Source organism: Lissotriton helveticus, chromosome 11, assembly GCF_964261635.1.
Source record: "Lissotriton helveticus chromosome 11, aLisHel1.1, whole genome shotgun sequence".
NCBI lineage: Eukaryota > Metazoa > Chordata > Amphibia > Caudata > Salamandridae > Lissotriton > Lissotriton helveticus.
In genome coordinates, this window is record NC_136072.1 from 233,858,715 (window position 1) to 233,882,677 (window position 23,963).

A 23,963-nucleotide genomic window follows, 5' to 3' on the forward strand; every position below is an offset into this window, starting at 1 on the left:
CAAATAAAAAAGCTAAGCAATCAGAGGTGGAACGGCCTAGAGCAATTTTGGTCAGATTCAATAACTTTCTACCAAGTGAAGCAGTCTTTGGTCTTGCCAGGCCAGATAAGAAGAGACTTGCAAAGGGCTGTAGTTTTTTTGTTCGGCCGGATTTTTGTCAGGCCACTGTCTCCAAACGATGGCATCTACGCCAATTAATTGCAGGATTTCAGGAAGAAGGAGCAGTGGTGTATTTACAGAACCCAGCCAAGTTAAAAGTTATTTTCAAGGGTCAAACTAAGTTTTTCTTTTCCGAAATAGTGGCAAAATAATATTTGATGACATTATGAATCAGAGCGACAGTGACTTTGCCCTTCTGTTCTTTTTTGGTTATTGAAACCTTTTGCTGAAGGGGCTATGTGGGGTTGGTTTCTTTTTGAAAATTCATGTTGATAATTTTGCCCTTTGTATAATGCTTATTCTTGATATGCTTACCGTACCTTTCGTAGTTTGTTAAAACCTGAGCTGCTTAAGGTGTTTGATCAGGCCTTTTCGGGCTATCCTCCCAAATCATTGTCCTTGGCCACTATAGTTATTTTTTTTTTTAAAGGGAAGGTGGGCACTGAGTTAGGGTCATATAGACCAATTTCTCTCATCACAACAGATAGCCATGATGTTTGAGAAAATCTTGCTAACAGATTGAACGACTTTATGTCAACATTGGTCTCAAAAAGACAGCATGGGTTTATCCAGGATAGGGACACACGGATCATGTAAAGAGGATCATCTCTTTATTAGACTGGGCCCAAGCCACAGGATCTCCGGTTGCGGTAGCCCTGTTGGATGCTGAAAAAGCATTCAACAGGGTTGCTTGGAGGTTCCTGTGGTCTATTTTGGTATGGAAGGGATTTCCTACAGAATATTCTAATGCAATAAGGGCACTATATAACCGTCCTAAAGCTGTAATCCGTATAGCTGGTGAGGTCTCTGATGTTTTGCCAATAACAAGGGGGACGAGGCAAGGTTGTCCTTGTTTCCCCTTGTTATTTGCGTTATACATTGAGCCTTATTTGAATAGACTTGAAAAAGAAGCTGGCATTAGCCCCATGAAGATACATCAGGTTGAATATAAGGTGTTTGCTTATGCAGACGATGTCGCCATTGTAACCTCAGATATTAAAAGAGCTTTACCCAAGACTTTTACCCATTTGCCATCACCTGTGAACAAGGGAGCGTGGACTCCCGAAACGCGCAAGGAATAAATGGCATGCAGAATCCTGTACTACGGATGTTACTTTTCAGGCTGCCTAACAGAATAAAGAAGTACTCACCGTACGTGGCTCTCCAAGTTGGGTTCTTTGTGTGAGATATATATATATATATATATATATATACATATTAAACACACCAGGTTTGCCCCCTAGAGAATGGCCACAGGGAAAGAGTCTCTCGTGAGCTGAGGATCACAGCACATGTGCCATTCAGCGTCTCTCACATCATGCAGCTCAACGCGTTTCAAACCGAAGTCCTTGTTCACGAGCCAAAATGAAAAGAGCAACAACAGCTACAGGGAACACCACTTTATTTAAATGACAGTCCCGCCCATGTGGGCGTGTCACTCAGGCGCTGTGCCTACTGGTACTTGCAGTGCTCCCTTAAGTGTTTATCCGAGTGGGTGCTGTTGCCTGCTGAATTCATTCCATTAAAACACCCCAGTGGGCTGGGGAAACACTGGATGTTACATGGGCTGCTATTGTAAACTCCAACAGTCCGAGCTTTTGCCCCTCTGAGTCGGCATCCAGCAATCCAGACACCGCAGATCCGCACCGCGGCGGGCCACTCTCGCGACCGGGCTGGCCGCATTCAATTAAACACACAAGGTTTGCCCCTTAGAGAATGGCCACAGGGAAAGAGTCTCTCGTGAGCTGAGGATCACAGCACATGTGCCATTCAGCGTCTCTCACATCATGCAGCTCAACGCGTTTCAAACCAGTGTCTGGATTGCTGGCTGAATTATATGCACGGAATAAAGCACTGAAAATACTGCAGGCATTTGTGGTTTCGTTCCGACGTTGTTTGCCCATGAGGTAATGGAGCGTGATGGATGGCGTCTGTTGAGTATATATATATATATATATATATATATATATATATATATATATATATATATATATATATATATATATATATATATATATATATATATATATATATATATATATATATATATATATATATATATATATATATATATATATATATATATATATACACACTTTTATTATTATTTTTTTCCTTACACTACTTTATTTTTCCTTTTCCATCTTTATTAATTATTACTTATCACAATTTCTCCCTACTAAGTGGGAACACAAAAACAAACCGAGTCTACATGGGGGACCCCTATATTGCTCCGCTTATTTAAAGGAGGCCTTATTACCCAGCTCTAACAGAAGCTCGTCTGCAGCTTGAACTGTCCTAACATTAAACACCTTGTTGTTATGCATCACTTTCAAAGCAGCAGGAAACATCAGTTGGGCTGTTGGGCTGTTGCCCCTAGCCTCCTAAAGGCCTTTAAGCGCCTTCCAAACTCCCACTGCTTTTCCAAAGTGACCCTAGAGAGAGGTCGGACCTGATGGAAAATGAAAAACCCTGATCAGATAAAGCTTTCTGTTTTAGGGCTTTGTTCAGTATCTGCTCTTTTAAGGAATAAGTATGGAAATTCACAAGGATTTTGCGAGGTTTAGACCTTTGGGGATTTGGTCTAAACGGGTCCCTGTACACTCGCTGGATGTCAATGGCCAGTTCTTCATTTGATAGATCTAAACTTAGAGATTCCTTCAGAAGTTGGGTGATGTAGTGTTTGATATCTGACCCTTCTGACCCTTCAGGTATATTAAGGATTCGAATATTACTCCGTCTGGCTTTGTTTTCCAACTGCTCCATCCTTTCCTGGATAATCAGATCTTCTTTCCTAAGCTTGATAATATCCTCCTTAGCCTTATCCAGATATATTGATACCTCGGCTACTGTCTCCTCCAACTTCCCTGTTCTTGAAGGGAGTCCATCAATTTTATCATCGAGGGATTCGCAGTAATTTCTAATCTCAACCTGATTAGCTGAGGACTCTTCAAAGCCCTTCTTTATGTCTCTCGATAAAATGAAAACATAGCCAACAAAGATGAGGCCGAAATGCCAGGGTCAGAATCCCCAGAGCTGTTGCTGGATGAGATGGGTAATGCTTCCTGCAGGGCACTAGTCTGTACTAGGGCCTCCTGTCCCCCCTACCATTCCATCGGAAGTTCCAGCGCCTCTCACATGCTCCCCCACCCCAATAGCAGTATCTCCCTTGGAAGCTTCTTTCCGGAGGATAGGGCCTCCCCCAGACCTGTCAGGAGACCCCCCCCTCCTGCACTCCTGCTACCGGGGAATCCATCCGCAAAGGAAGCAAGCCTTCGTCTTTGTTTCCAAGGTCAGACACAGCCAACAAACTCACCAATGGGGGGCAGGGAAGTGAGGGTGTTGGAGAAAGAGCAGACTCCGAAACAGTTTTATCCGAATAGTAGACATAGCCTGGGCTTCTGTCAGGTGAAGAACCTGGGGGACTACCTTGAAATAAGTACATAGGGATGGAGCAATTTTGGATCCTACGCCCTGCACCACATCCAGATTTTTTTTTTGCTTTAGTGGATCGAGCCCATTTTGACTTTACCTCAGCGGAGAGGTATGAGGAGGTTTTTTTCTTTACAACGGGGCCAACAGCTCCTACAGGGGGGCTCACGATAGGGGAGGTTACCTTCACTTGAGCCTTCTTTTTCCGACCAGGTTTACCTCTAAACACCTGGGGAACAATCCGGGATTCCACTCCTGACTCGGGAAGACACCCAACAGCCCCCTCCTTACCGCTCACTCAGCAGATTTCGTGACCTCTACCTCCTCCTTCTCCTCTGTAATGGTGGGAGCTGCCTCTGTCTGTATCCTGTATTCACTGCAGGAAGCCCGCAACAAACTGCGTGCCCTCCTGCCTCTTTTCAGCTCCAGGGCAGCTGAGAACCAGTTCTGCAGGACCAGCGGAAAAAACACTGTATGAGGTCAACGAAGTGGCGTCTCTACTCCGCCGGGTGCACCGCGGTGCGAGGCGAGCATGGAGACGGAAGAAAGACTCCTCAGCTGGTGAAAACCCCTTACGTTTTCCTCAAAAGTAAAACATTAACAGAAATGGACTTCCATTGTTTTAAAAGGAAAGTTATCGTATCCCTGACCCCTCGCCACTAAATAGCATGAGACACAGCTCATTCCTGACTAAATGGGTGGCTCTAACCGGAGCTTGGTTACGGAGCGCCACGGCAGCTCAGCCGTCTGCTGCCGTGTTCTCCCAATTTTTGATGTATTAAAAATGTTAATATTCCCAAAATTCTTATATTTGTTTTGTACGATCCCATTACTGTTTCCATCTGACTTTTTTGGTAAGATAGATAGAATGTCTTCCAGGTTCCTCTGGTGCTATCGAAGATCGAGAAAAGCTCTGAAATGGTGTACTCTTCCCAAGACCCAGAGGAAGTTGGGGGATACAGAATTTCCGGTTGTACTATTGGGCGGTGTTATTAAAATACATGGGTATTCTAATTTTTCAAGATGCTACCTTGGGAGAATCGATCAGCCCCTCAATTTATGAAATGGTTTTAGGGAAGGAAGCGAGACAATGTCTTGTGAGAATAATCGAGCCCAGCTATTACAAAAAAACAAAATTTAAAATTATGATCACCGCCTTTCAAATTTGGAGAAAACTTAAAAAAAGGTTTAGTTTTTGTCTTGATTTGAATTTTTATACACCTTTTTTGAATTGCCGGATCTTACCTGGGATTTTTCGAGACCAAGTGATGTTAAGATGCCATTCTGCCAGAGTATGGAAAAGGGGGGTGGTGATGGACAGAGTTTCTGAATGATGCAGAATACTCTTACCAAGTCAAGAGATCATGGTTTTAATCCATCACCGTTTTTTAGCTCAATGCACCATCCCAGCTCAGAACCTGGCTATATGCAAATTAGTCTGTTCCTGTCCCATCACCACCCCCTTTTGTACCACTTTGTTCGCCATAAGTTGGCAGGGTATGCTCAGACGTGAGTCCCTTGCTCACTTTGCCACTGGATTCAAGCAAGCCGGGCTGAAGACGGCTGAAATGCCAGAAACCGGTCCTCTGAATCTTGTTTCCGGTCCAGGGAAGGCATGGCAGTTCGGGCTGGACTGTTCCCATGAGGCACAGGGTCAGACTGATTTGCATATGGCCGTGTCTGAACTGGGGTGGCAGAGTGGGCTAAAGAACGGTGATGGATTAAACCCAGATCTGTTGACTGGGTGTGAGTGTTTGATTGGTTCAGATGCTCCATCCATCACCACCCCCTTTTGTACCATTCTGCCAGAGTAGGCATATTAGGAGATCTATTTCAGGGGGACCAGATCGTTTCTTATTCCTATCTGCAGCAAAAATATAATTTCTCTAGAACATATTTTTTTAAATATCTTCAAATACAAAGCTTTTTGGATTCTAAAGGCCTCTTAGATCAGCCTGTGATGAATAAAATTGATATACTCGAACTTAGTAGAAGGTCAAGCAGAATTGGCTTAATATATCAGGCGATGGTAAATAGGCTTCAAGATGATTATATGTATTTGAAGATACATGGCAAAGAAAATTAGAAAAGGAAAAAATAGATATCTCCAGAGCAATTGAATTATCAATCAATACCCTGTTTAATGGTTCATTTAAAAGCCAACATTATATGTCTATTTTTGATTTAGATTATACCCCTGCCAAACTAGCTAAATGGAAATCTAAAAGTGGTGATAGGTGTAATCGATGTGGCTATATAGCTGCATACTCTATCCATATGTTCTTTACTTACCCCGAACTAGCTCAATTTATCATGGATGTTCAATTTTTCTTAAATAATAGCTTGGGGTTACATGTAGAAATGTCTGCAGAGTTAGTAATCTTTGGATTTCAGTCAGATCAAACTGGATTTAGGTCATTGGCAGAAGAAGGTTTTTTATGTATTTGTAGGTCTTTATACCGATCTTGCATCACTTCTCGATGGCTGGACTCTGATCCACCGGCTTTTTATAATTGGCTATTATCTACATATCAGTTGGAGATTGCGGTTTATAAACTAAAGGGTTTGAAAAAAAAACATTTGGGCGAAATATCTGGGCTCCTATCTTAAATTGGATTTCTTTTTTTTTTTTTTTTCTCCGTGCTATGGTTTTTGCTGGTTACTGATCGATTCTCTTATATGCCTGCAATAAGTTTATTGTATGTTTTTTTATCTTGCTTTATGTATATAACGACTGTCCACCTGGTTTCTTCTATTTCTTGTAAAAATGTATTGTCTACATAACTATCTGCTGACATGAAATTAACAGAAATAAAAAAAAAGAAAAAAAAAAAAGAGTAACCCATTACAGAGTGAGGGAAATTATACAATGAACTAGCTAATAAACCTCTGAGTGCTTTTGTTGCGTCTAAAGTAAAAGGTAATTTTGTTTTAATACATTCTATCATAATGCACTGAGATATCCATCGGATGATAATGCAGAAGACTCCCTTACGACATATGGCGAGAATTGGGCACTGAGGTTATTCCTGTATTGATTCTACTAACAAACACAATGTAACATCACAGGTCTTTAGAATGAGAATGTGTAACTCCTTCAGCGCTGCATGCCTAATGACATTGTGTCTTTATACCAAAAAGCCAAATTGTATATGCATAGTCTAAAAGAAAATACTAGTAAAAAGATATTTAATCTAAAAAAATTCCCCATTGTACAGTTGATACAAGTTTTGAGAAGATGACTAAAATATTTGTGAAAACTGAAAGAAACTCTAAGTTACCTTAAAACAAATACCAGCAGTTTAGATTGTACAGTTGGAAAGTACATGCAAGCAACGCAGTTGAAATGTGGGATAATTCCCAGTTTCACTCCATAAAATAGGGGTTAAAAGAACCTGCAGCAAGCCTCGGCCCGGTTTATAGTCATTCCAAGTATATAATTACTTCCCTTTCTAAGACTTAGCCCATGTATCTCTATTTTCACAAAGGATGTAGTTTATGTCAGTAGTGAATTGAATCTCCAAATCTGAACCAAAGTGATGAACTCCTCCTGGTGAACCGCTTTATCTGTGATGAGTAGGAAGCTTAGTTCATCTGGACACTGCTATTTCTAAGAATTTTTTTCGTTTTTGCTTTTAGCATTTTGAGTGAAGTAACCACAGTTTTGTTTCAGTAGCATGGAGCAATGCAGGCAGTCCAAACATCCAATTCTCACAATTGCCCACATCTGACGAGGAGGAACAGCAGGACAAGCTAAAAGTATTGTAGCAGAGTTTAGCAATCCCAATTTGAAATATTTAATGTGCACTATGTACAAATAAATATTTACCAATTGCTAGGCTTCTCATATCAGACTTAATGGGAGTAAAATACATGATAGGTGCTATATTTACACTGCAATTGTCATAATATGAAAATGAACTGGGGATGACCAGTAATGAAACATCACTTTTTATTTGAGACCTTACTTAGGGCCTGATTTAGATCTTGGCGGACGGGTTACTCCGTCACAACGGTGACGGATATCCTGTCTGCCAAAATATAAATCCCTTAGGCTATAATGGGATTTATATTTTGGCAGACAGGATATCAGTCACTAATTGACGGAGTACCCCTTCCGCCAAGATCTAAATCAGGCCCTTGGTCACAAGCAGTAATCAAGTGATGTTGTGGAAACTACAAAGACCAAAATGCAACTGGATAGTTTCTTTATATCAGGTAAAATATATGTTGTCCATAAATATAGGACTTAAGAATCTCTACTCCAAATATGACTTGACTAAGCAGTGAATCTCAGGGATTCATAAAACACCTGCCTGGTAACATTTCAAGAAGCCACGGACAGGTTTCGGCTACAAACATTTTGATTGTAAAAGTAAAACACTGAATACTGGATATAGAAAGATTCCATTGCCCCTATTGCAACGTGAGTCAAACAGTATATTTTTTATAATGTCATTACAAACTGTGTGTTTCATCAAGACAACCCATCATGCTTTTAGAAAGTTTGGGACATAGTCGCTAAAAGGCGGCATTCAGTCATCAACAAATAAACAAAATAATAGGTTCCCAGATGGGCATCAATTTTGGCAAGATTACCTGGCAAAGGTCGTGGGCTCCAGCGACGAGGCATGCAACCAAAATCTAAAACAGAAGAAAAAGAACAGAAAGTCTTAAGGTTTCTGCAGCTTTCAATTACAAACAGAAATTCCTATATTTGAGGAGTGAGTGGAAGGTTAAAGGTGTTCCTTCTGGATAGCCATCTCTTTTTGTAAGGATGCATTCAAGGCACCTGTTGAATGAATGGAGTTTTCCTACCTCTACATATTTACTGTGTTCATCAGCAGAGTTTTCAATTAAAAGTCTGACCCGTGGAAGATATGAGAAATCCACGATCTCCGACTTGTGAATTAAACAAAATGTGCACCTGTGAAAATATAGGTATTGGCTTCATAAATAATATAGGTATACACATTGTATGTTGTAGTTACCAGTAAATATTTGAACAGATCTGCACCGCGCCAAAATTAAGTGAACAGAGAAACTATGCAGGGTAACCCGTAACAATCTGAGCCCCATTGCGGTGAAATAATTTTTCTGCACAAAAAGCTTTGGCCGCATCAGCATTTTTGTAATAATTTGGTTGCAAAGTACCTGTGTGGCATGAATGCTTAAATGATGTGAAATACGCCATTTCCCTTAATCAAAGAATCTCCCGTCATGACACAACTGCCTTTGTGACCTGTTTACTGGCGGTGGCATGTTGATATAAATGCACATCTGGTTCTTACGATGCCATCATTTTCTCGTCTTATTTGCTTTAAGTTTGCCAACATGTTCCCCACTGTGCAGTAGATACAGATGGCAAAGAACTACCTTCAGTCTTCATGGAGGCTTCGCAGAACTCTTGCTGATGTTCCAGGATTTGCCATGTTTGGGGACATATTCTTATTAAAGACAACTTCTTGTAGTCGCCGTACTTACTTGTTGATATATTGGTTCGCACATTGAGGCTCCTGCAAATGTACTACTGTGTTTTTTCGCGTAAGTGTCATGCCTCAAAGCTCCCATATGCTATTGTATTGTGGTTGGTAGTGCTTTGAGTGCTCTGAGTTTTGGGACTCCATGAACGCGGTTGGTTTTCAGCAAACTGCAGAAAACATTAAACAGGCAAGGGCTAGCAATTCTTCTGAAGATAATTAGCAAAAATGTAGTACGCAGGACTTAAAACAATGCCCTTAGATTGATTTATGGTCTTTGCAGAAAAACAAATATCAGAAGCAAGGAAATATTTGCACTGAATACGTGTCAATGTTCATATTACCTCTACTTTTAGAGCCCTTAGGACTTTGCAACTGATTACCTAACATCTTACATTATTCCCTAGACACCCTCCATGTCTTTGCAAAGGTCCAACAATCTTCATATCTACATGTGGGCATTTGCTAATTTGTTCACCTGGTCTGTTCAATGCCCATTTGTTGAGGTGCAACTTAGACTAGTGCCTAAATAACTCTCTGGGACTAGAACTAGTAATTGTAGAGATGTTAAACCTGTCCTAAAACCGGGGGGAGTTCATACTTTGTGGCTAGCAATGTACCTGCAAATGTGATATTCCCAAAAAAGGCTCCACGAAATGAAAGAATAAGCTGAAATTAGTTTTCACCAGGGTAGGTAGAAAATTGAATCTCTGCTCTGGTCAAGGCAGAGCAGTGAATACAAGGGATTCAGGGGCATATTACCAAGCAATAGCGATAGTTATCGCTATTGCTTGGTTAGAGAGAAAGTTTTACCGCTAAGCTGCGGCGATTTTTACCGCAGATAAACCTTGGTATTACCAAGGTTTATCGCAAATGCGATAAAAAACGGCCACAATGCATGAATATCGCTTTAAAGTCAGCGATATTCATGCATTGCCGAGCTAATGCTCTTAGCCATGTTATCCACCTCCCATTGGATAACATGGCTAAGAACTGCTCAGGGACAGGTGTTAGCTTTTGGAGATATTCACGGTTAGCGCGAATATCTCCAAAAGTTGGTAATAGGAGATAGCAATGTTACCGACTGTTTCCAGTCGCTAACATCTTGGCACGCCCACTTTGCATGTCATTAGTGATAAATATCACTGACATGCAAAGTGGGGCCCAAGATGGTCGCTATCTCCTACTAGCTGTCGCTAACTGGTGTTAGCGACAGCTAGGTAATATGGAGATAATTTTATCTCCGCTTTCTTGGCTTTTAAAGCCAAAAAAGCGGAGATAAACCCCCTTGATAATATGCCCCTCAGTTCCTCTACTGCCAATTATACGTCTTTTGGCAATTCAAGCGAGAGGGCACAGGGAAAGGCAACAAGTACTATGAATGTGAAGGTAGTTAGCTAAGTATTGTACTCATGCTACCAACTGAATACCTGCACTAATTTACTGCAGTAAACTTTAGAAAGCTAATTATATAGCAGGGCCCACACTCGTATAGGCTGCTCTGTTATGCACTAAATCACCCCCTTGTGTTTTATTATCTCCACCAAACTAGCAAATAGTCAAATGTAATCTTAGACCTTGACTCAAAGCGCCTCATTATTTTGGAATCCTTACACAAACATGTGACTGCACAGGAACGTCAAATTACGAAAGGTGCAGAGTTTACCACACTCAGAAATTATTGGGTGCAATGAAGTCAGCATGCTTGGAGTTATCGCTATCTAATCATTGGTACATAAAACTGGAAAACATTTAGAAGATACTATTGTTATCATCACAATACATTTTTATCTTCAGCTCAGTGGCGGAGCATCCGCTGGGGCGTTGCCCCACTAATGCCACGGCCCCATTTAAATTCTTCATTCTACTTCTCCGACGCGAACTCCAATCAGGACTCCTAATTGGAATTAAAGTCGGAGGAGTAGAACGAGGGACGCTGAAGGGGGTGGGGGCGGGGCGGGGCTGCGGCAGCACTCTGGGAGTTGAGTGACAGCATCGCACTAGACAGTCACAGCAATAGTGCGCATGTTCGCTTTTGGGCTGGTCATTTTTAAGATCAGTCCGAACATGGGCACTAGCCTTCTCCTTAAGAGATGGAGGGTTGCTTCATGCTGCAGCCCCCGGTCTCCTCATGGGCAGGGAGTATCCCTGCCCTTTAGCCAATCCTGGCATTGCTGGAGCAGCATCAGTAGAGGAGTTGGCAGTGACTATGCGGCTGTTCCTGTATGTTTAAGAGCGCGGGACCCCAGCCCAGGAGCAGTCTAGCAGAGGCAGCGTGACCGGTAGGTTTTCTTTTATTATTTTTTCATTTTAAACTTCCCCTGCCCCCACCCCCGCGAGTTTTGCAAGCAACGACTTTCGTGTGTGTGTAAACCTAGAATTAAGATATTTGTACTTGTATGCATGTTCGGTTCCACGGACTTGTGGTTCTAGGATATTTCCGTTACCTGGGATATGTGAGCTGTTGCTGGGAAATTACCAGAAAAAGATTATTTATGCCACTTTTTTTGGGAGCATGATCTTGATGGAAGGATTTTCAAATTTAAGGAGATGTAATCTTAAAAGCATTATCAACGGGCTATAATCGTGCTATAGTAATGATTTTGAGATTTCATGAAAGATAACCTGATTTGCGGTTGATATCCGCAACCCATGTTGAAAATCTGTGAAAGATGTACTGCCAAAAAAAGTAACAATCTTCAAAGACTTTCTCAAAACTGAACTCCATTGAGCTTAACATTTGGCACACACGCAACATATGCATATGCACACACACACACACACACACGTACACACGCACACACACACACACACACAAAATGCCTTTCTCCCATTTAAGAGGCCATTGGTTAAACCTTATCGAGGGATCAGAAAGGAATGAAACATTTGCAGGTGGACAGGACTGGCGTGTAGATGCATCTGTGAAGTTAGCTCTAGGAAACATGGTTGCAATGGATACACATGGTCCTGTGATACTGCCCTAGAGCTTGGCACTCAGCCACACATACAGCTAACTATGAGGCGACTGCTTCAGCCCTGGTCATACTCACCATCATCCACTTGATACAGGCCAAAATGGTGCGCTACCTCCGTAGCCAAGCTGTGGTTCTAATTTTGCGTTTGGAATTTTGAAACTCAGAGCTGTGGAAGGTTGATGTGCAAGTGTTGAGGGCTCCGGAAATGTGGAATGTTTTCATGATGCGGATTTAGATACATTTCTATATTTGGGTGCCTCAGTGTTAAATGAAAGCTTCTGCTGGATGAGGTTTCTGTAAACAACTCAGCTGTCTCATCGCCCTGAAATGGTTCAATTTCCTTGTATCACATTCCAGAGTCCTGGGCCCACAATTACGACATGTCACAGACCGAGAGCAGGCTAGAGCGAAAAAAAACAAAATGGCCCAATCAATACCACTGCACTCTTTCCGATTTTGTTTCAGTAATTAGTACACTAGCAAACAGCATCCCTTCTCTTCCATGCGGAGACAGGGAAGGAGATTGGCATCACAAGCGCACTGCTGCTCAAGGAGGTACACTTGGCTCTCCTTGGCCGTCATGAACGAATCTTTAGACCCTGCATTCTCCCTCCACTACCAGACTTCCACCCCACTCCCCACCCCAACACTAAGTGTAGTTTGGGGTTGCTAGTACTGAAAAGAGTAAATATAGCATTCTCAGTGGAATGTGCCTGTATATGCATCTCCATACACCAGAGGATACACATTGTAGTTTTAGGTTTCAAGCGCACCCCTCTATCCTGCTTTGCAGTCCACACTCTAGTTCCAAAGAGGACGGCTGGAAGTATTGTCTTGTTCAGAGGTAATTAACTGATTCTGTGCCAAATGTACAGGATAGTTAGACCCGGTCGTTGAAGCGCACGCCCCTTTAGGAGGAAGAAGGGTCCCTCAGCCTGGCTAACATAACCACATTCACTTTACTCTTCATAGTCAAAAAGGAGGGGAGAGTTGGTCTAGATGAATTATTCATTAGTTTAGGCCAACCCTGACCTCGTTTTTGACTGTGAAGAGTCAAGTGCATGTGTTCTCAAATCAGCTTGAAAATGCATGTTTTGACCACTCATTTTTCAATTTTGTTTCGGGGGAGAACCCCCACCCAAACCCTCCTTAAGTCATTTGGGCTTGCTTGCTCACCGTGATGTGCTCCACCACTAATTTTACGCCGCACCACTTTAAACTGTCACCAGCCGCCACTGCTCTATCTTACTGGGGAGATAAAGTACGAGTTACTTACCTTCGGTAACGATGTATCTGGTAGAGACGCAGATTCCTTAACATAGAATTATCCCCAGGCGTGTGACTGGATCCGGAAAACTTTTCTGCCACAGCATCCCTGCGCGCTGGGGGACGGCACCACGTGACTCTGCCCTGACGTGGTCCACGTCAATGACGTCAGTGAGGCTACATAAGTCCCACCCGGGCACGCCTACGCCAGTTTCCTTCAGAGAATTTTTCCGCGCCACAACGCGGAGCCATCACAAACAAAAACTGTGAGAATACTGGAACAGTGTTCGAAGACCCTGCTATACAAAAGGGAAAAACAAATGGTAACTGGCACTATTCTGGATGGTGCTGATCCTCACCAAGGCACTAAGTCATGAAATGAAAGAATAGAATGCAGCTACTGCAAGCAAGCTCGTAACCAACATTAACAGCCTCCCTGGAGTTAGACAGCATGTGAAAAAGAAAGGGCACAGCAGACGAAGAAGGCTGCAACCACTGCCCAGAGCCAGAAGGGTTCCAGGACAGAATGGAAGATCAATGACAAGTCACCCCTCAACAACACCAGCAAAAAGGGGGGGTCTCCCAAAGGAACTGAGGGTGTAGGTCAGGCAAGGGGACCTCCACCCTAAGGACTGTGGAAGTCAGAGGGTGCAAGCAACATAAGCAAACATGACACAACAAACCCTACATTGGAGACCAAATGCATGGCGCAGAAGTACCCAAGCTTTCACCCACCAATCACCAGAAAGGAAGGAATGGAGCCATAACAACAACAAGGCGAGCATCCCTCTAGGGAGGGAGTAAGGAAAAGGCACTTGCAGAGAACCAATGCCCTTAAGCAGGTGAGTGCACAAGACCGAGAAGGGTCCTCGCAGAACGGGGAGGAATGGTGGGTCGTGAAGGAATCTGCAGCTAGCATCGTCTCTACCGGATATATCGTTACCGAAGGTAAGCAACTCGTACATCTGATAGAGACTACTAGCCACAGATTCCTTAACCTAGAATAGATACCCTAGCCATACCCAAAGGGGAGGAGGGTCTGCGAGAAGACCTCTCCAGCTCAGACGTGCCAAAGACCCCCACAGGGGACCAGAAACTGGGGCAGGAAAAAAATAGTCCCGTCCCCACGACAGGGAATGAGTCACAGGCCCGAAGCTGAAGAGAACCTAAACATCGGGAGGGAACACCTGCCCCACAGGGGACGTGTTAGAATGACAAAAGAGGCAACCCAGCCGTCAAACCAGGAGAAAACAAGGGCAAACGTAGGAAGCCAAAACACCCCCAGACAACGTACCAGAGACCTCCACCGGAAGCCTCAAGGTACAGGCAGCGCAGAGGAAGAAAAGCCATCTACAGACTCCAAGGAGAAGAGACTGAAATACGGCAGACCCTCCACCGGGAATCATACCCAGTGAGGAGGGCCGCCCAGCCCATCACAGTTCGAAGCCAGAAGACAAGACTGAACGACGTCTCAGCAATAAACAGTCAGAAGAATAAGACTGGAAGCTCACAAGTGCCCCACAGGACAAAGCAGGAGCTCCAGGACCCACGCCAAGGTCGCCGGCCACAGAACCGAAGAGCAGGTGGGGGCAGCCAGCAGCTGACACGCCACAAAACTAAACGCCCAGACCAACTCAGGCTCAGAACAAGGGCAAGATTAGTAAACCGTCCTGAACGACCCATAAAGGGGGCTGCCCTGGACCTAACAGACCCACTAAGCAGTGAGAGCAGCATGAAGATAAGAGGAGTAACCAGTAGGATGGACCAGGCCGTCAACACAGGAAACGATGCCCTCACAAACACCAGACAAGCTTTTACCCCCAATTGCGGGCTGTGCGGATCAGTCTGTATAGATTATACATTTGTACTGTTCTAGAGGCAGAATCTCAGTGGGCAGAGGACATTCTTGTTCGTATTGGAGAAATTCTTGTGTTTTCAAGTAGTGGTCAAAAACGTATTCAACGTCTGTTGCAGCAAAGAATTAACCCATTGTATCCATCTCAGATGTAAAGCTTTTGCATTTGGAATGCTTGCTTTTGTCACTGCCTATAAGGTAGGTACAGGAGTAACGACCATTATGCGTCTACCCTATGCGAGGGCTCTTTTGCTACTGCAGTTTGAACCGCTGTCAGTATTTTTTCTGTTGAAGTGAAATTCATTCCAGCTTGTGTGTACAAGTGTGATTTATAAGCTATGGGTACTTGTTCTCCTTCATAAAGGTTAAGTACTTGAATCCGCATCTTCCTGGAATGATTCGGATCACTAAGTTGCGCATATTTACACGTATTTGTAAATGTTTTGTTGCTAACATGTCAGTTTGCACTGAACGCAAAATTTCTGTGTGTTTTTGAGTCCAATTAGTTTGTTTAAAATCAGGTTTGATTAATTCGTAGAGAGGTTTAACCCTTTCTGTGTAATTTAGAATGTAAGTTTTTTCGAAATTCAGGAAACCTACAATGGACTATGTTTTTCAGCGTTTTGAGAGGTTGGAGCAGTGCACATTTCTCTAGAAAGTTTGCTGCCAGGCTTTTGGCTTCACTTGATAACTCTTATCCTAGAAACAGGATGTTGAGGTGGGCAATTCTTGATTTTTTTAAAGTTGAATTTTTACCATTCAGAAGCAAAGCCAAGTATAATGGTGTTCACTCTGTTCAAGTGCCTATCCAAGTCATCGTCTGTTCGATAGATGTCATAGACATAAGATAATGCCTCATCATCATACATTTGTAGTAACTCTGTTACTATGGCTGAAAATAACCTTGGACTCTTCTTGAATCCCTGGGGAGACGACAGAAGTGACGCTATGTCCCCATGATTGAGAAAGCGATCAAGTACCTGCTTTCAGGTGCAATGTTTTGACAGAAGAAACCATTACAAATATCTAATGAGGTTTTATATTTTTTACACACAATGTTATTCATTAGTGCTGCACTGTGTGCATTTTGTACTGAAAAGGTTTTGCAACAAGAGTTTAGATGTCTGTAGTCCAAAACTGGACGATATGTATGGTCTGGTTTGGAGACCGGAAAGAAAGGATTGTTCATTGACAGGGTGCATGTTTCAATCACCCCTTGGTATTCAAGTTGATCTAAGATCTCCCTGACCTGTTTTCTAGCGTCTTGCTTAACTGGATAATGCCTCTGTGCAGTTGGGTGATTTTTTAACTGGATTTTATGGTGAGGAGAATCCTCATCCCATCCTACATGATTTTTGTATAATGCAGGAGCCTGGGCTACTGCCCATTTCCTGGCATCAGAATATTTTAAATGAATTGGAATATGATTGGAGAAGGCTGGCATAATTATCTCTTCGCCATGTGGGCACTCCCTGACAAATTCAGGTGGCCAGTCTTCTTCAGCTAGAAGAATGTCATAACCCTTAGAGAGCTTCTCCCAAAAGAGTGCTCTTATTTTTCTAGTTATGTCCCCCTCAATCCGGAGTGTTATTTCATATAACTTAGGAGGTACGCTAACCCTGGTGTCGGCAGACTCAACTTGAATGTTCTCATTCAAGTCCACTGTCTCCAGATGATCCTTCAAGAGCTTGCGAGCTATGGTGACTTCTGCTGCGCTGTCCAGCATTGTCTGGGCCCACTCCCTGTTCTTGAGTTGTGTCCTCAAGATCCTTGGCATGTCTTATTTTTAGACCTGCTACCTTCTTTTTGGTGAATTGGGTTTTCTTATTTTTTGGAACGTGTTGATAGTCTTTGGACTTCACGCGTTCTTCTTTCTGTTGTGACTGTCCTCTTCTTTCCGATTTCTGTGAGGAAGCCTGAAAGGTATGAGAGGAACGTGTATCAGTATCTTGATATCGATAAGGTTCTCCACTTATCCCTGTTCCTGAGGTTATTCCTCTTTTCAGAGGGTTCCTTTTGAGGAGACCTACCTCTGGATTGAGAACGCTTCTCTATAGAAGTTTTAGCATTCTCCCACTTCTTTTTAGGAGTAGTGAGATTGTTTTTAATGAAGACCTTTTCAGGACCCTCTGTTAGTTGGGGCTTAACTGGTTTCCCACCCAAACTAGCTCTACCTACCTCTTCATAGGATTTTTCAATTATTCTGGCCAGTTCACATGGTTGCTCAGTTACATCAAGTTCTCTTAATTTTTGGCGGATCGCCACGGATGCTGCCTCACCTTTAATATTAGCTAATATTATAGCTGAGACCGGTTTGAAATCTTTCAGTAATTTCATACCCAGATTTAAAGCAGGCTCTGCCCCGTATCCATTTTGAATCTGTTTCAGGACATCTGGTATTACTGCCATTGACGGAACACCATGTGTTTTACTGTAGATTGCAGCAAAGACTGTACCCCAAGTGTTGCAGTCCTCCAAGTGTGGTGGGATCCCCATAGGTAAACAGATAGTTAGAATCCTGTGTTTCTCATGAGGTCTACGATCAGGAAATACTGCCTCTATTGGAGTAATCTTTTGAGCTATCCAGAATGGAATTTGTTCCTGTTTTGCAGGTAATTTACCAATGACTGATTGTATAGTCTGTGGTGTAATTTTATTTGTGTTCCCCTGGTGAGGGGTTTGTTGTGGAATCCTTATAGGAGGTTGGACTGTGAAAGTCCGCATGACATATTGTACCAATTGTCTATGGATTTTGATTAGTTGAACTAATAGTCTGCACCTGACATTTCTTCAATGGCAGGATGTGGTGTATAGCTGGCTAGTACTGGCCATGTTGCTCCTGGTCTACCTAGTGAACCGAGCCTAGTAATGTGATTTTGATGTTGTAGGCCACCTACCTTTAAACCAGAGTGGATGCTCTCGGTATGTTAATGGAATTTCAACTTCCTCGAAAGGAGTGTAATCCGCTGGAGTTTCTTCTTCTTGGTAGAAGTGAAACACATGAGATACTGGATTTGCTTCAGGGAAGACAATCCATGAATAGAATACCTCTGTCTCCCGATATTCATGTGCCTCTATGACAAAAATTACCCTACCACCTCTCGACGATAGGCCATTTGCTATAAGTTTTATAGTGATGATTTTCCTTAAATTTTCCGGGTCAGTCTCTTGGAAACCTGTTAAGTTAAAGCCTGCTACGGCATTATTGCCTGCAGCTCCACCGTTCTCGGTTTCGCTATTGGACATTTTGTCGACTGAAAGTTTGCAGAGCATGTTTCAAGGAAACAAAGATAAGGTGCGCAATATTTTGGAACAATGTATCCTTCAACATTGAACAAAACCAAAAACGAATACATAGGATTTTCCTCCTACTCAGTTACGGCGGATATGTTATCCTTTTACCCACTCCAGAGTATTTTAAGGGAAAAAGGGGTCTCTGAGAAAAGCACGACTGAGTTATTCTAGTATCTAGCGTTAAATTAGTGCCTTACCAAACGTTGGGCGTCATGTAGTGTAGTTCCTATATTCCCAATAGGCTCTGCACATTGGAATAACATATCCTATAGATTTGACATAGGACTTAGGTCGACTAGGTCTATATTAGACTTAATTGGGAGTGTCAGCTAGCTCAGATTTAACTAGAAACTTTCTCGAATACACAAGAAGGGATTAGTTTCCGACAACCGCATAAACATGACAACTTTGTTTCCCAAGAATAAGAAGTATCTCTAGAGTCGCGGAAACAATAGATAGATATTTCACTCAGTCAATCGTGCATGCTTTGTTTCAACAGAGTTGCTGAGAAATAGAGAGACAGGTGTTTTCAATTAAAGGATTTATTGAACAGTCTTCTTTCTAATGCAAGTAAAGTGAACTGCTACAATGGTAATGCAGATTGCAAACTATAATGCGTACAACAAGAAGAGTATTATAAAATAATACTGTAAAAGCATTGTATGGTTTCTAAGCCATAGATAAATACATACATAAATAACAAAGACAAAGTACTCAACTGGTGCTTCTAAAATAAGTCTACCCCAATGTACCTAACCTAAGTCTAGTACGATCGAAGAAGTAAGTATGGTGTAGCATAGGTTTAGTTTGTTTCTTTGCCTAGAATCCACCCAAGATTTCTCTTGGGGTCTAATCAGCTCCGTACCTTGGTTTTAGAATGAAGGAGGTCTGGTATCTCTGTCTCTGACTCCATTTCCCAACACCCCGCAGGTGGAGCTTGGAAACACTGGACCTGGATTCTCAGTGAGAGAAAGGCAGCCTCTCTCAGAGTGCGTCAGCTGGAGGGGAGGGTCGGCTTCCTTCTGCACTTGCTGTAGCGAGCTGCGTCGGGCAAGTAGATAGTCGAGCTGCTCCTGAACCATCGTGTGTTTTCTAGGGCAAGTGTAGGCATATTTATACCTTGAAGGTGCCTGGTTTGACGTAAAGTTGGACATAATAACCTCACCAAAGAACCCCAAGGGACTGGTCGTTCTTTGAAAACTCCATGATTTCCAGGACAATCAATATTCAAGCAAGGGAAAGTCTCTAACTGCTGTAGCTGAGTTTTCCAAGAAGTCATTGTGGCTTTTTGGAATAAGTGGAAGTAGCCATGCCTGTATTTGGACTGGATAAGTAATGTCTAAACATGGGCATGATTGCTATGCCTATATAAGGGCAATGTGAATTGTACCTATATAAGGGCATGAATCTGTAATTTTGTTCGTATTCTAAAATGCTACACAGCAACACTGGCCTCAGTAGGGCACTGCGGAGGAGAAAGTAATTCCTCCGTGGGTGACGGTGCAGACTGAGCCGCACATCCCTAAGTCCAGGGAAAGAGGCCAGCCCCGGCATATAGGAGGATCCACAGAGGAATGGAGGACCTGGTGGGCCCCAGGGGAGGACGGAGATGCCGGTGGAGAAGCCAGCTGCGAGCCACGGAAAGAGGGGTTCGACGATTTAGGCCGTGGGCACGGCGAAGAGCCTTCCCTGGAAGATGCCGGTGAAAAGGCAACTACACAGCGCCCTGTCTCAGGAGAATAACACATCAGCAGCTGACGGACCTCTGGAGAAGGAACCTCAGGAGACCGATCCAGAACCCAGCACCGGCGCGGCTCCTGAGCCGAAACAGCGCCAGCTCGACCTCTGGTGCGGCAGCCGCCTGCTCAGAGAATCAAGAGGGACTCGCGGACAAGCCTGGAGTCCTGGCGATCGCCTGCAACACCACAGGGAGCCCCATAGGGATTTGCGGTGAGGCAGGGGCGCTAGGTGCCGACGAGGGACACCCCGAAGGATTATACATAGACGACACCACCCTCCTACGACCTGAAGCCGAAACCTTTGGCGCCGGAGCCGCCGGCGATGCTGCGGAAGTCCCAGTGCAAGGCGAGGGATCCGTAGATGTCACAGGAGGTGGAGGAAGAGCCAAAGAAGCCTGAAGCGCTGCAGCATAGGCTGTCATTTGGGCCCTAGTTGCTTCTGCGTCTGATTGGAAAACGGCAGGTAGGGAGGCGACAGACGGGGCACCTGTCCCGGGGGGAGTCAGCACCCACCGTGGAAGGAGAACTAAGGCTTGGAGACATACTGTAAGACCTACCATCCTGTGAGCCACGCCCAAAGCGCTGCGGCGAAAGGCGGTTCTGCTGACGAAAACTGGCGGGTCCTTGCCTCAGAGGTTGGGGACGGACGCTGAGACGACACTGGCCTGGACAAGCACGCCAACAGCAACTTCATCCGACGCTCCCGCCGTGATTTAGGCTTATGGTGTTGGCCGGCGTCGCAACTCTCCGAGTCGTGTTGCTCACCCAGGCACCACATGCAAATTGGGTGAGAGTCCATTGCAGACATGGGACGTGCACAGGAGGTACAAGTCTTGAAGCCCAAAGGCATTCGCACACTGTTCCAAAAACGCCAAAGCGTAAAAAGAGAATGGACTGCCTGAAAACGGGCTTGGACAGAAATCCGGATCCGCGTTGCACGCGGAAAGAGAAAAAACTGACGTAGGCACGCTGCGGTGGGACTTATGTATCCTCGCTGACATCACGGACGTGGAGGATGTCAGGGTGGAGTCACGTGTCCCCTCGGCGCGCAGGGATGCGGTGGCAGAAAAGTTTTCCGGATCCAGTCTCACGCACGTCTGGGGAGAATTCATCGTTAAGAATATGCGGCTAGTAGTCTCTATCAGATATGAATTCGTAGCAAGTTACATGATAGCTCATTGGAGCAATAACTGCCTGCCAAGGTTAAATGTTTTCTTTTCATTGTGAAATCCAAAAATTAGACTTCACGTGAAATCACTCCCCCCCCCCCCCCCCCCAACCCCCGTAACCCCTCCCACACCCGCCTTGACTTCTGCTCCACGTCGGCCTGGAATGACAGTGGCTGCCTGTACATGCACACCAAACCTCTGAGCAACCCACTTTTATTAAAAGTCATGATTGTCCCCAAATGGAAAACTGGCTAATGCCCAGATTGGTTTTCCAAAAGCCAAAATGTTCAAAATTCCTATAAAATACTGAACCACTTCTCAGTGATTTCTCCTACTAAGGCGCAGGTTTGCAGGGAAAAAGCCAAGTACGTGCATGCCTTTTTATTATTACCAAACCATAGAAACGCGTGAGTTGGTGCATTCCTTTCATGGCCTCCCTGGGCGCTTGGAATGCACAGCTGTTCGTATCTAAAACAAGGCCGAGTATTGCCTCCGCCGTACATTGTCTTCGGTGTCCTTTAAACATTAATTTTTTCAAGAACAAGATTAGTATCGAAGCCGAGAGTTTGTTTATACCCTAAGTATGCCCTGAAGCATTTTAATGTTGCCGCATGAATCACACTGCTGCACGCATCACACAGCACCACTGAAGGCCACAGCATCACTCAGCACCACTGAAGGCCACAGCATCACTCAGCACCACTGAAGGCCACAGCATCACTCAGCACCACTGAAGGCCACAGCATCACTCAGCACCACTGAAGGCCAGAGCATCACTCTCTGCAACCATTCAACAACAACTGGTTCGAATATGTTCTCTCAATGTTTCAAGCTTTATTACAAATGTCACAAAAAGAGGTTAATATTTCACTGCTGTTCTTGGATTTTCATCACAATAAAATACAATGAACATAATCTTCCCAAAAGTTATTTACAAAAGTTTAAGCTATTGCCATTATAAATTACAATAACTTATTTAAGTATTAATTATAAAAAATAAATAAAAGCCATTGTTATTTGTAATATTAATACATCTAAGTCATGTAAATACAACACATATTGCATTACAAATGCTATAGGTATCACGTTTGCGAAAGTTAAAACTATTGGCATTGTAAATGACAAAGCTATTAATTTTGCTTTTTTCCAAACCAACACAAATAATATATTTGTCATTTACAATACCATTACCTCAAACTTTCCTAATGCGAGACCTATTGCATTGCAAATGCTTGTTGTATTTGTCAGGTAGATGCTGCATTATGGACTCCAGGTCACCATAATGAGCTCAGTCATATCTGGCCAGCAACGCTTGGGTGTTGGCGATGCGCCAGATATTAGCTGCTTGAGACGCTGTTTTTGCCTGAGGCGTCAAGTAGCTTGGATTCCTTTGTTTGGTGGGGAGGCCTCACCTGAGGTCTGAGAATTAGGACGTTTACGTGCATTAGACACTACTAAAGAGTCTAATGGTGCTGGACCTTTAATGTAGACTGGATCTTTAGGGGCAGCTTTATATTTTTTCTCAATTCGATGATTGAGGACCCTAGCCCCGACGGGGTCTTTAAAAACCTCTGTTGCATGTTTGTTTACACCCTTAAGCATTGGTAAAATGGCAGTATACCTTTGCGTGTTCTCAAAAGTGTCTAGTAGGAAATCTTCCTCCACCGCATCTGTGTATAAGTCCACCCCATGATATTGGGCAGCTCTTTGGACTAGTAGGTTAAAACCTATAGTGTCCTCTGGTGGGAATGGTCTAGAAGGGTATAAGTCGTCTTGTGGGACATAAGGCACATCAGGGGTGTTGTAATCATCCCATGGATTAGGTGACTGAGGGGGACTATTGGTCCCTGCTGGGTCATGTGCACCTCCATCTGCTTCATCAGAGTCTGTGTCTACATCATCTTATGGATCAGGGGATGGTGTAGGTGAATGGTGAGGTGGTGTAGGAGGGGGAACAATATGGGGAGGTGGAGGAGAAGGCACCCTTAATGGAGAGGTTGCAATGTTGCTAGTCTTTGGAGGAGGAGGAGGTGCTGGCGCATCATGTGGTCTCTTTTTGGAACTGAGAGTCAATTGACCAATCTTAGGATCCTTGACAAGAGTTTTTTGGTTAGGATCAGGTGTGACAAGTTCCTCTGAACAGGGCAGATCCTTCGGGGGTCGAGGTTTTTGGCTCTGTAGGTTTTTTCGGCACCGAGTCGGTAGCTGATTTCGGTTTAGAAGTGTGCCCTTTTGAAGTGTCCTTTACCGGAACCTGTTTCTTCGGTTCCGGGTGTTTTTCCGGTTCCGAAGCGTGTGAATCTGGAGCTTTAGGCATTTTTTTAGTTGGCTCCGAATGCGGTTTCGGCATTGATGAGCGGCTGCCAGTCTTCGGGTCCATGTGCTTCGGTGTCGGAGCAACGGTCGGCGTGGATGACGAAGATGGCTTTTTCTTCAGTGTCGGTGTAGGATCAGCACCGTGGATAGGCTGGCTCGAGCCCGAGCTGCCTGAAGGGTTAATGGGCTTCTATGCCGGGCCTGAAGGCGGGGCGTGGGAAGCAGTCTCTGTGTGCACCCGGGCCTGAAAGTGAGGGTGTGCCCGAAGCCTTTTTAGA

General features: G+C 43.9%; 1 protein-coding gene across 1 annotated transcript in view; it reads right to left on the bottom strand.

Annotated features, from left to right (window-relative positions):
- The window catches only part of LOC144791612 (von Willebrand factor A domain-containing protein 5A-like), a 680,207-nt gene that overhangs the window by 318,239 nt on the left and 338,005 nt on the right, over nt 1-23,963 (bottom strand). The window contains exon 14 of the mRNA XM_078666339.1: nt 8,191-8,235. Coding sequence (XP_078522465.1) covers nt 8,191-8,235 — 45 coding nt within the window. The remainder of the gene's footprint in view (nt 1-8,190; nt 8,236-23,963) is intronic.